General features: G+C 41.2%; 1 protein-coding gene across 2 annotated transcripts; it reads left to right on the top strand.

Moving 5' to 3' along the window:
• Positions 1-950: 950 nt before the first annotated feature.
• On the top strand, positions 951-12,361 carry LOC308123248 (TBC1 domain family member 20). 2 transcript variants are annotated; one of them, XM_080485649.1, is made up of 10 exons: positions 951-1,187; positions 3,102-3,156; positions 4,318-4,448; positions 4,532-4,612; positions 4,921-5,107; positions 5,229-5,330; positions 7,287-7,428; positions 8,407-8,591; positions 9,794-9,903; positions 11,534-12,361. In XM_080485649.1, exons 1-10 carry the CDS (start codon positions 1,118-1,120, stop codon positions 11,713-11,715), a joined length of 1,245 nt encoding a protein of 414 aa, XP_080341775.1. In that variant the 5' UTR covers positions 951-1,117; the 3' UTR covers positions 11,716-12,361. The 2 variants fall into 2 exon arrangements, with proteins under 2 accessions (XP_080341775.1, XP_080341776.1); XM_080485650.1 differs by having other exon boundaries at positions 962-1,187; positions 11,419-11,863.
• Positions 12,362-12,733: the final 372 nt, after the last annotated feature.

Here is a 12,733-nt window from a genome sequence, read left to right as displayed (position 1 = left end):
GGTAAGGCCCCCAGAAGCCAACGATTCTTAGACTGCCAAGAGATGAAATCTGAGAATTTTTGGGGGGTTATTTTACATTAGTTGCGGTAACTCATATGAGGTAAAAGTTTGAATTTTACGTTACACTTTTGGTGCCGTTTAAGAGTTTTGCAGTACTTAGTATGATTACTAAGAATATATATAATGTCGTTTGTAATAGGTATCAATTGCCATTAAATACATAAGTTATTAATTCCCAATATAAATTTTGTGGCTTTGCATGCTTTCTTGCAGCCTAGGTGTGATAGACATGAAGAGTTTAGCGATGCAGAGACTAAAATGTTAGTTTTTGTCACAGAAAACAACATGCTCAGTGCATGACAATGCCAGTCCTGCATCCTTAAAGAACCGTGGAGACTCACAATGTCATTGATCCATTTTCAGGCCTAAACGTTTCCACTCTATACACATATACAATGTTGAAATGTCTAAAATAATTGTTGAAATGTTTTTCAAAGCATAAAAACATGTGTTTGTATATTTACAATAAAACACAAGTTATTCATTTTTACAGTAAGTTAAGTGCATTGTGTTTTGGGTTGCATGCTCAGGTGCATATTAGGTTCATGATTCAATAAATATATCATACTGTCATACTGCATTACAGTATTTCTGTGCTCTCATTGCAACAATAACAATGTAGCCATTGTTGAGATAAATGTGTCAAATATTGCGCTTGTCAGAGCCTTAATCGCATTTAATCAATTATTCAAAAAATTATAACTAGTTTATCCAGACCCTTATACCCTGATACTTGATAAATTGCTCTTATTAAAAAGTACAATTAACATTGTCAGGGTCAAATATCAGGACTACAACTCTTTAATCAAGTTCGGTTGCAGTGCGAGTTGAAGTCAGGCCAATGGCATACCTGCACTGGATCACGTGGTTTACCTGACCAATAGGAGCGCAGTGGATTGCTATCCGGTTAGATTTGTTCTGACAGCTCCAGCTGTTGAAGGAAACGCCGTGGTGGAAATGATAATGTTTTAGGCGGAATTTATATTTATATTTTAGTTACCAATTCGCCTATGTCACAGTACAAACTCAATCGTTCAGTAGGCCGTCTTTAGAAGGGATGAAACGATTGAAAAGGAAGAAAAAGAACGGAGGAGTTGAGGTGACTGGCACTGGATCTGTCACGAGAGGTAAGTGAGGCTCACACCGAATGAGGTTCCTCTCAGGATAAAACCACTCGACTACTCCAATCAAAGCTTCTTTTCACTGTCAGAACAACCTTCTATTTACGTGCTGATTTACTACATATCCGCGTATAGACTGAAATCTGACCTGCCAGGTCTGTGTGTGCCAACATGTCTCGAGCTGTAAGAGTATTACTGCAGCCAGGTGACTTACATTAGACACTCATCCTGAGTTCTCCAGCCACTCGCCTACAAATGTTGGTGTGTTTTTACGTTGTTGTGCGGGTCAACCGTGGCTGTGTGTCCATATGCTGCCAGCGTGGCAGCCAGATGATTACAGCTGACTGCCACGCACAGGAAAGTTGCCTTTGTATTTTCTGATGATCGATCGTTCCATCATTTAGAGACTCTTCACACTTCAAACAGAAAGGCAAAGTTTAAACGTGTAATGAAAAGCAACAGCAGTTCATGGAGTTATGGATGCAATATATTGGATATAGCTATTATAAAGTATATTCTATGGCACATTCTTGATTGGATGCAAAGGACTAAAAATGTGTCCCTTTTAGGAGTGATCATACTGTTATACTTACTAGATGTGGGGATAGAAAGCTTCATTTTCAATGCACATCCACAACGTGCTTAATTTGGAGGGGATTTCGCTCAGCAATACTGTTGGAGGAAGTGTGGGCTTATAGATGTGGACCATTCACATGTTTGTTGGACCTATGCAAAGGTGACCCAATTTTATGAAAATATAAACCTGATGAAAATTATTTCAGAATATGAAATTCAAAACACTTTGCTTGTGACGTTCCTGCGACAAATCAGAGACATAGTCATGAGTGAATGCATATTCATACAGAAACTTTGTTTGAAAAACCTTTTGCACTTCATATCACATCGTATTGTTTTACTTATGAACAAAATCTATGAAAAATACAAGTTAAATAAACTATGCCTCTCATATTGTGCACTAATCCAGCTTGGAACTGGGATTATTATCTTTTGGCAAGTTCCTCTTTCCCACCTGACAGTGTTCACGTATCAAAAACAAACGGTTCTTTCTTGTGAAATGACTCTCGGACAATATAATTTTGTCCTCACTACTTTTATGCACAATTCCCTTTTCTGCTGTTAAAATAAATAGCAATTATTAGTCATCACAATAAATGTTTATACACGACAAGTCATTTTCACTAAAGTGGTGTAGTTATTCAATTTGAATTAAAATGCCGCCATGCTGAATGGGTTCAGACACGATTCTCAGAAATCTCGACTTTTCCAGGGGGAAGCTCCGAGTTTATCTTACAGATTTTATTTTTCTCGCTGAGAACTGGGATGTTTCCCATTTCCCAGGTACTCAAAAATGTATGAATGAAAAGTATCCCCCGTAGCTTATGTAGAATTGGCTGCATTCATTCCGTATAATGGATTTTTTTATTGAAATGAAACTGAAAAATGTGGGCGTTTGGGTTCTGAAACAGTCTGAACATCTATATTTGTTATTCCCCTAAAAATGATATTTAATATTAAAACTATTATCAGCTGATATTCATGTCACATGTTCCAGCACAGAAACTGAGTTTTTGCTATATGTATTAATGCGTGTGTTTAATGCACACATTACACACCTCTATTTATAACCCCATGTCTTTCTTTCATGTCTTCTCTCCTATCTTTCTGTCTCCGATTCTCCCTCGTTACGTCCATTCTTCTTTCTTATGTGTCACAATGTCTTTTCTCTGTTCATCTTCCACTGCTCTGTTTTTGTTTCATTCCTCAAATGTTTGTCCCTTATCTTTCCCATACTCACTCTCTCTCTCTCTCGCTCTCTCTCTCTATCTCTCTCTCTCTCTCTCTCTCTCCCCCCCCCCCCCCTCCCCTCCCCCTCTCTCATTTTCCCTGTCGTCTGTTCAGATCCAGACTGTGGAAGGAAACAGAAGCTGTTTGAGATCCAACAAGCTCTGATCAGGTTGAGATGATTATATTTGTCTGTTAAGCATGTGTGCTGTGTATATAAAGGATTTATTAGCTTGAGTTGCTGAAGATAATTATGTATTTTTAAATATTAAGAATAGCTATTATAAAGGCTCTCAATGTGACATTTTAATTAGAATTGCCTATAAATAAATCTTGGTGGTGAAATGTGAAGGACATTGGATCCTGGGATTTGCCCAACGTGTCTTCTCCTTAATAGCTTTTCTCTGAAAAGTTTCGCTTGCTCGCATTCTTTTAAAATCTTAAAAAAAAAGTATTGGTCTGTTCCATCCGTCCTGCTAATGTCTCCATTAGCACTACAGATGTAGGCCACAGAGTGTCTTTTCTCGAGTGGGAATCTGCGTCTCCCGGCTCACCCAAAACACGGTTCCACAATTAGATGGTATGTGTTTATCGGCAGACGGTGACCTTCGCAACTTCATGCTGAGATAATTTCACACATGGAGATTGTCTGGATGTGCTCTGAGGAGTAGTGTGACGAGGATCATGAGGACTTCAGAGTAAAAGCCCTCTTGGGACTCAGATGGTCGGAGGCACAGTAAAGCTTGTGCAGAAGCAACCAAACAGCGGTTTTCCTTGTCAGCTTGGATATTTAGACGCATATCAAGCTGCTGCAGTGCATGAGAGACGCCGGTTCAAATCTAGCCGGCTCCTTTCTGTGTGGTTGGCATGTTCTTCTGGTTTGCATGTTCTCTCTGTGTGTGCGTCCCAAAAACATGCGCCGTGGGTCCCTGAGCAAGACCCTTCGGCCCCCACCAGCTCCTCCCTGAGCGCTGCTCTGTGTGGCTGCTACCGATGGGTCATTTGGTCAACATTGCCCCAAGTGGATTCATACAGTCGTCTTCAGCACTTAGGCAGACAATAAAGAACATAAACATGATTTCTTTTGTGAACAACTGATGATGTAAATGAGCAATTTTGTCTGATAAAAAAATCTCAGATTTTAAATGTTGGGAAGTAGTTTACATAACAGTGCTGAAAAAGTGCATTTGGATATGAGTTAAGATTACATACCTGCTGAGAGAAACTTTTAGAATTAACATACTTCTTCATATGAGCCTTTTAATTTGTTACTTCGCCCTGTTTTGGCTGCATATTATCTGACTGTGACCTGACTTGACTTTTCAATGGACAGTGATCCAGTGGACATCAAGACCCTGAGGAGAGCCGCGGGCAGCAAGGGAGGACTGCTCACTGATGAAGTGAGGAGAAAAGTCTGGCCCAAACTACTCAACATAAACGTATATGATCTACCATATAAACCTGGTTAGTGTTTTACTCACCTGTATTTCACAAGCGTAAGAACTCTGAGTCTCATTAATAGCGGAAGTATTTCTTTTGTTCTTCAGGTCGAGATGTGAGGGAGAACCACAAGGACTACAACCAAGTAGTCCTGGATGTAAGGAGATCCATGAAGCGGTTTCCTACAGGTGACGTGTGTGTTGTTATCGGTAGCGATAGCAGCACAGCTCGGTGTGCCTCTTATCAAACAAACAGCGACATTGTTATCTGACAAAGTGAAGTAATTATTGATCTGAGCTGGGGCGTTCCAGGACAAGCTTTCCCATGACAAAATCTGTGTTTCTTGCCTAAATCACTGAGTCTGTTTTTCACTTGGACTGAATTAAAACGGTTCAATTGAACTGCAGTTTAGATTTTCTTTTTAAATCTTTCCATTTGATTCCATTATTTTTACTGATTAAATGTGACGGATGTGCTGCTTGTTTGACTTTCCCAGGTATGCCAGCCACAGAGAGATCCGTGCTTCAGGAGCAGCTCATTGACATCATACTTGCGATTTTGAAGCGTAATCCTCAGCTTCACTACTACCAGGGCTACCATGATGTGGCCGTCACTCTGCTGCTGGTCGTTGGGGAGCGGATGGCAATCGCTATATTGGACAAACTGTCCAATTATCACCTCAGGTTGTTTTTCCTACTGAACCTCCGAATGCTTTTTTTACCCCTTTTACTTCACTTGACATTTGTTCTAAGTTTTATAACCCACTAAATCTTTCTTTATTTTCTCTGTCTTTACTGTCCGTAGGGACTTTATGGATCCTACAATGGATAGCACCAAGCACATCTTGAACTATTTGATGCCTATATTGGAGCAGGTCGATCTAGAGCTGCATGAATTCATGGTCAGGTAAGTTGACACAGAGGCTAAAAGTTTAGCAGGTGCCTTCTCCAGGTGTACGGAACAACCACTAGAGGGCACCACAGTGTTGACTTTTATCTCAGGCCTCCACAGAGAGAGAGAGAGAGGCCTGAGTTTTTTCCTGAATTAAAATATCAGTAAAAAATGCATGGGTTGCAGTCTCGTTGGGAAATGTTGGTCAGATGGTCCAACAGCTGTTTTCTAGCGCTGTCTACTCCGCCAAGGTGTGCATCACATTTAGCTTTATTTGTGAAGCCAGGTAGTGAAATCAAGCAAAAATGATTTATGCATCATTTGCAGTTTATTGAATAAACAAACAATGCATGTTACGTACAGTCAGTGACTGCAGGTTTGACTGCAAAGTGTCCATGAACTCTCCTTTTGAAGTACTTAGATATGTGCCCAGGTGTCTCGCCACAGTATTTTCACTGTCTTGTTGACTGGTTCATAATCGATATCGTGCTCGGCAATGTCCAAAAAATGCAAACTACCCGTCGACTCGCATGAAGAGGAAAAAACACCAGAGACAAAGACGTCGCACTTGGAAAACGACGGCACGATGAATAACCCACTTCAAAGTTTGGACTGCTTCCTTCAGCGAACACTTCCTCTTCCAACCGTTTGCCTTCTCATCTCTACTTCTTTTATCCTCCACTCTTTCCTGCTTCCTCCTCTTTTTTGTTCTTATTTGCTTTCGCTCCCACTTCATTTTATGTCTTTGCTTCCCATCGGACTTGCTCTTTGCTCTTTGCTCTTTGCTCCTCCCTCCTCCCTCCTCCCTCCTGTCCGTCACTTTCATTGAATTCTTATAGTTAGTCTCGCTCTGCTTCGGTCGGTACTTGTCATTCTTATCTTGATGTTCATATCCAATATTTATCAACAACCTCTCAAGGCTTTATAATTTATTTGCGCTTTTCTTAAACTGACTTCCTATTTTTATCGCTACGCAAGCCACCTTTGGAGGCTATAGGACGCGAAATGTGTGAAAGTGGAGAAGAAATGACTCTTTAAACGGCGATTATCACCCCGCGATGACGGGTGGCAGCAGCAATTATAATCACAAGCAACTGACATGAAACGTGTACTCCTAACCAACAACAGTTACTACTAAGTGCTGCTCAGGTTTTCACCCATCAAATCACCGACGTGTACAACACTGATTGTTTGCTCACAGGAGGTCACATGAGGAAAGGGATTCTAATCTCATCTCTTTTTTTTTTTTACTTTTCAGTCCCTCTTAGCTAAAGTCTGAACAATTATTAAGGGTCACATTGGTACATTGTTTTTCAACCTGAGTTTTGATTGTTTTAGACTTTGTGTCATTATGACCAAAAAACCTGAAATAAAGCAGTTATTGTAGCTCCGTTTAAAATGTGTGTAAACATGATTAGAAAAATGTTGAAACACTCAGGGGTTTTTTTTCCCCCCCGAGTTAAATAGAGCCTTCAATCCTATATACCACTTTATCAAAAGTTGGAGGGTGCGGGATTTAATCTTATTGACTGTGCAATGAGCAAACTAAGTGCTAAGACGATGGGGTACATCCCGGACAGATCACCGGGCAAACACTAAGAAACAGCCAGTCATACACATTCACAACTACATACAATTTATGGTCACCAATTAATAGCAAAAGCTTTTTTTTGTAGACTTTGGAGGGAACCGAAGTACTTCCATTATAAACCCATGCATGCACAGGGAATACATGCACACTCCGCATGGAAATGTCTGACCCGGTACTTTCTGTATTAGCCATTCCCACTGTGTGGCCCAAGCATTTCATCACTGAGCTTTATGGTCTTGCCTTCTAACGAGTGTAACGAGAAACCGAGGGTACGACAGCCGACACGTATTATTAGTTTCTGAAATATGTGACGTCAACAAAAATGGAAGAATCTGCAGTTTATCCTTCTCTTTGCGTGTTTGTTTGCCTTTTCATTTCAGAGCGGAGGTGGGAACCATATTTGCACTCTCCTGGCTCATCACGTGGTACGGCCACGTTCTGTCACACTTGAAACACACCTTAAGACTCTACGACTTCTTCCTGGCCTCACATCCACTGATGCCCATCTACCTTGCAGCTGCGGTAAGAAGAAGGCCATAGATCCATCGCAGTTGTATGAACGCTTCCTCATAGATGCATTCATAAACAAGCCTCAGCAATAACTCCGCTGTATTTGTTTCCTTAAAGCCATATCTCAACCCTGTACAATATGTAAGAGAATTTGGTTGAGGATTTTAGTTTCCAGAATGTAGGACGGCCCTCTGATATGTAGGGTGCTTCCAGATTTCAGACTCGTAATCAAACAAAGGCACTAGTTCACATTGTGTTGCTCAGTACTAAGAGGTCACCCCACTAGTTAATGAGATACTTCCTAATGAACGGAGAAGAAAGACTAAGAGGGGCAGGGAGAAATAATGGGAGGAAGGAAGGGATTATAGGGAGAAAAAAAAAAAGACTGCATCAAGAGAAACAATGGCTATGAGAGGATTTTGTAAAAAAAAAGAGACACACTTTTTTCTTTTCTTATATCCTGGTCCTTTATGAAGGAGCCTGTTGTATCGACTGGCTGCTCACAACATCTACTATATGTGTATCACCACAAGCATGTTTGTGGAAATGATTTGTTTTTCATGTTTACATGTCTCTTGATTTTTCAAGTGTTTATTTGAGTGTGAAAAGGCCTTTTACTTCACTGTGGCCTTTACTGAGGAATTTGTGCATTTTGATGAGATGGAGAAACTGTGCAAATTGTGCTTGTTTGCTATTGAGGATGTTTGTGTGTGTGTATTGCATGTTTGTGTGTGTGTGTGTGTGTAGCGGCTGGGCAAAGGGAGCACTCTGTTTGAAGTGTGTGAAACAACAAAGCAGAATGTAGTTCATGTTTCCTCCAAGGCTGAGCACAGCACACAGCATGGGGTATTAACTCTTCATCTGCCCATTATACTGCTGTGCACTGCCTGCTGCACTAAAAACCATCTTTTGTACAATTATATGTCCTTTCTGATTCATGTCTGACCATAGTGATGGTCAAACAGTTAACCCTCCGCCTCATCTTCTCAGATTGTGTTGCACAGAGAGAAGGAGGTGAAGCAGACAGAGTGTGACATGGCCATGGTCCACCACCTTCTCTCCCGCATCCCAGAGGATCTCCCTTATGAACTCCTGATTGGCCAGGCTCAGGACTTGTTTGAACAGTACCCTCCTTCATTACTGGCCAAGCGGGCAGCGCTGCAATCTCGCAAGAGGTAAGGAGATGTCATGTGGCATTAAAATGTTTAATTAGGGCCTACTACTTAAGAAATGCAGCAGTGACTGTTGCTCTTTGGACAGTTAACTTCTGGCTGCAGGTTCGTCTACTGAGTTCAACGAGTTTAAAATAAACTATTTGTTCTAAGTAATTTCTACTGACTCAAACAGGCGTCATGTCCGTATTTGTTTTCCCTCTTTTCCTTCACTTTCTAATGTCCTCTATCATCACATTTAAAATGAGCTGATATGTTCCACAACATGTCTGATTTGATATACATGTTGTATTGATAATAAAATTAAGCTTTATGAGATTTCCAAATTATTGGGTTCTCTTTTTATGAACTTTTAACCCGCCGTCCAAACCTTCATCAAGTTGGGGTTGTGATTTGTAACTATAAATATCATTAAAAAAAGATAAAATGAAGAGCTGCAGCTTGTCGCTTTGAAGAAAGTACAGAAGAAGACTCCTGATTGTAATTTTAAAAAAAGAGTTTATTTTGTAAAATATTGATAACAAACATGACATTTATACAGAATTCACATCATCAACCAATATTATTGATGCACTGAAGACACTTTACAATATAGTGGAGTCAATCTCTGCAGCACAGTCTCTGCAAGTCAAAATACAAGGCAGAATGCATCGATGGAAGAGAAAGAGTTGTGTCCATAAATTATTGCAATTCCTTCGGTAACCAAGGGAGGATGCTGTGAAAGCACATGCAAACTCCATTATCCAGAGGTGCTGTATACATGCTTACTGCATAACCATCTGTGTGACCTTTTCCCCTCTTTTTTAATTTTTTTTATTACTGAGGAGTCAGCATGAGAAACCTAACCACACTGTCTGTATCCACGGCCATCTGTCCCCCTCTGCCTGTCGGTGTCCTTCAGGGTGGCTTGCAGTCATTGTTTAGGGCAGGAGGCGACACAAGGCCTTGACTGACACGTTAAAAGATACTGATGTCTCACAATGCATTACTCTTGTAGCTTCTTGTACGCAGGAGCTACTGAGTTAGCACTTCTCTTAAATTGGTATCATCCCTCCTCTTCACCTGTCTTTATCAATCACTTTATCCGTCGGTCTATCTTTCCATTGTCACTCCGTTGTTCAAGCTTCACCTCCGATCGGGCTCTGTTCACTTTTTCTAATAAATTCTCTCTATTCATTGCTCTCTCTGTGGTTTGCTTCCTTCAGCCTGTCCATCAGCACCTTCCAGGCGTTTCAGCGCTCCACCCTCCACCAAAGGCCCGACTCTGTTCTCCAGCGCCTCACCAAGGCCCAGGGCTCCACCACCTCCAGACACGGTAAAAATAGTCACTGTAATCTTATTACCAACTCCGGAGGAAGACTCCACTCAGGCTGTGCAGATGTACTTATCGATGGATGGGTTCTTGTTGCACAGGCTTTGAAGTTGGAAAGAAAATGTCATATGGTTTGTAGAAATTGGAAGGAAAAGCATTTCCACATAGGCAAAAATACTTTGACAGACTCCTCGCTCCTCGCATTTTTCTGTACACTGCATGAGAACACAATTCTTCAAAACAAGGCAACAGTAAATGTGTTATCCCCCACAAACACTGCCCCCCTTTGGGCCAATCAATAACAAGTAAACAAATGTTGTAGCACCCCCATCAGACCAATCAAGGGCAAATTTAAATATGCCAAAACAGAACAAAGAGATGCATTATTCCCGCAGGTTTTTGTGAAAGTCTGATCAGCACCATCCGACATATTGTGTGTGATGTACATGCAATCAAAGATATGTTGTGGCTTTCCCCTCTGGACAGACAGTGTGATATTAAAACTGACGCGCTTAATTCCCTGCAGTTTCATCAAAATTCAATTAGGAGCCAGATGAAGTTCGTAAAAGACAGCCACAGCAGTACGTGCATGTGTTTCACATAAGGGTGACATTCAGTATTCCAGAGCCTGATGATGTTGTCAACTGTTATTAGTCTGACTTAGTACTCAGAGCGTCTTAACGCCACCTTTATGCAATGATACTGACTTGTTGGGTCAATACATTGTGACACTGCTGTGAGGTGTGTTGTACAGATGTGTGCTATTCAGTGTGATTTATTACAGGACATAAAAAGAACAACTGTTGAAGCAAAGATGGTAGATTTTAGCTGGTTTTCACACTCGCCTCTCAACATGTTTGATATCGTCAGTTGTCTATTTACATACATGACACTTCAAACTGAACACGTGGCTTTTGATTTGCACCTAAAATTAGACATGCAGTGTAAGAATTCCATCACATCCAATATGTGCCTTCCGCCATTTTCAGGGTCCAAATGTAATTCAGCAAACTGAAATAATCCGAAATCAGTTTGTCAATGATTGGTTAGCGTCCTCGGTGATGCTCTGCCAGGCCACTGTATGTGCATTAACTAATGCAATCTTAATGCAGCCCTGCAATAAACCCTCATAAAGGCTGGGATGTTTGTTCTTTTTGCTGAAAGCGTTTTTTGTGTTTTGATTCATGGTCACGTTTGAAGCTGTTTGTTTATACTGAGGGATAAATCTAATATTTTCTTACCTTTTCCAGAGCCTCAAAATAGTCAAAAAGTTGAGAAGCATGTCTGAAAAATGTTGTCAACAAAACTTGATGATATTCTATTATACCACCCGAGAAGACGTTATTAGTGCTTACTGCATTGATGTAAATAATGTTAAATAACATAACTATTGTGATATTTGTTTTTGCAAACGTTGTGAATATTATTTAATTCTGAATTATTTGCGGATTTTTGTCTTTTTTCTTTGCTCCTTGTGTTTTTACCATTCCCTATTTACCTTCGATTGTAACATAAAAGCAGCCTAATCCTCCTTTGGTTCAGCTTTGATCAGTACGACTCCTCTTGACCACTCCGTGTGTGCTCCCTGCACTCTGACCCCCCCCCCCCCCCCCCTTTTGTCCTCTGCTCGTAGCCCCTCCACACACAGGCCTGGAAGCAGCTTTACCCGGGTCGGGCGGCCAGCTGTGGGGGAAGGGGAACAGGCTGGTAAAGGTGGCCGTGTGGGGCTTGTCTGCAACGCTCGGGGCAGCCGTGTTCGCCGTTGCTCAGACCGCCATGGAGTGGGGACCCGAGGTGTTGCTTCAGCTGTTCTGACACGGTGACGGGGGGGAGGAAGCGACGGCACACAAACCCGAAGACTTTGAAATCTTGGGACAAACACGGGAGGAGTTATCTCTGTGCCAAACAGGTTGTTGCAACTACAAAACAGCCTCAGATTGTGTGTGTGCACTTGGGATGTTTTAAAAAAAAAAAAAATAAAATAGGAAAGTGTCAAACAACCAAAAAACGACCTCAACAAAATTGAAACCATCCACAGACAACTATTAATCACAAAAAAGAAAAAGCAGCGTGGTGTAAACATTCTACACTGATGTGAAACTATCAATTTTATGCTGCAATTTTCTATTTCTCACAGTCTTGAATGCTTCTTTGCAGGGGGGGAGGGGGGTCTATGTGCATCTTTGCCCAGGGGCTCATTCTCTGCCCATGCATGTGAGACATCGACACATTTTGCTCTTCCAAGGCTCACGTTGTTGTCACATTCTTTCATGTGTCTTTGTTTGTCGCGAACTATTTTTGTCGATATCTTGTTTTCAGATTGCTGCGCTCGTTTTGAGCATTTTACTTGAAAGTGTTTTCGTGCGCTTGTTGGATCAGCAGCCATATCCAAGAGCCAAAAGTGCCTGTATCCAGCACGATGACATCTGAATACAAATTATTAAAGAGCGGTGTTTTCTGCTGAAAGCTTCCAGATATGAACGAACAAGAAGACTGAGTGAGTGAGAGAGAGAGGAGGACTGATGGAGGGAGCCTGGTATTAATTGCTTTACTCCAGGTGTTTGCCAGTTACAGTTACATTACAGTCTGCTGCAGCGAGCAGTGGCTGTCCCCAAACGTCACACACAGCAAGCATGCAGAACTCAGTGCAACCAGTGGGGAGTTTGCCGATGCACTTTGCAGGAGATATTAAGATCCATATTTTGTAGATATGTTTTTTTTTTTTTTTTTTTTTTTTTTTCCCCTCTTCGTATTTTCTGAAGCGTTTTTTTTTTTAGCTGATGGGGCCCACCACTGCTGAATGAATATGGAGGAGGCACCAGTACTTTTGCAG

The sequence above is a fragment of the Lipophrys pholis genome (genome assembly GCF_963383615.2).
Source record: "Lipophrys pholis genome assembly, chromosome: 17".
In the NCBI taxonomy this organism is placed as follows: Eukaryota; Metazoa; Chordata; class Actinopteri; order Blenniiformes; family Blenniidae; genus Lipophrys; species Lipophrys pholis.
The sequence above is the reverse complement of the archived record's forward strand: the minus strand, read 5'-3'. Positions and strand labels throughout refer to the sequence as shown.

Excerpts from the sequence above, each read along its gene's own strand:
- LOC308123248 (XM_080485649.1), top strand. The coding sequence starts at position 1,118 with ATGAAACGATTGAAAAGGAAGAAAAAGAACGGAGGAGTTGAGGTGACT. Across the intron at positions 3,157-4,317 it reads ATCCAACAAGCTCTGATCAG|TGATCCAGTGGACATCAAGA; the intron begins GTTGAGATGATT and ends TTCAATGGACAG. Across the intron at positions 5,108-5,228 it reads CTGTCCAATTATCACCTCAG|GGACTTTATGGATCCTACAA; the intron begins GTTGTTTTTCCT and ends TACTGTCCGTAG.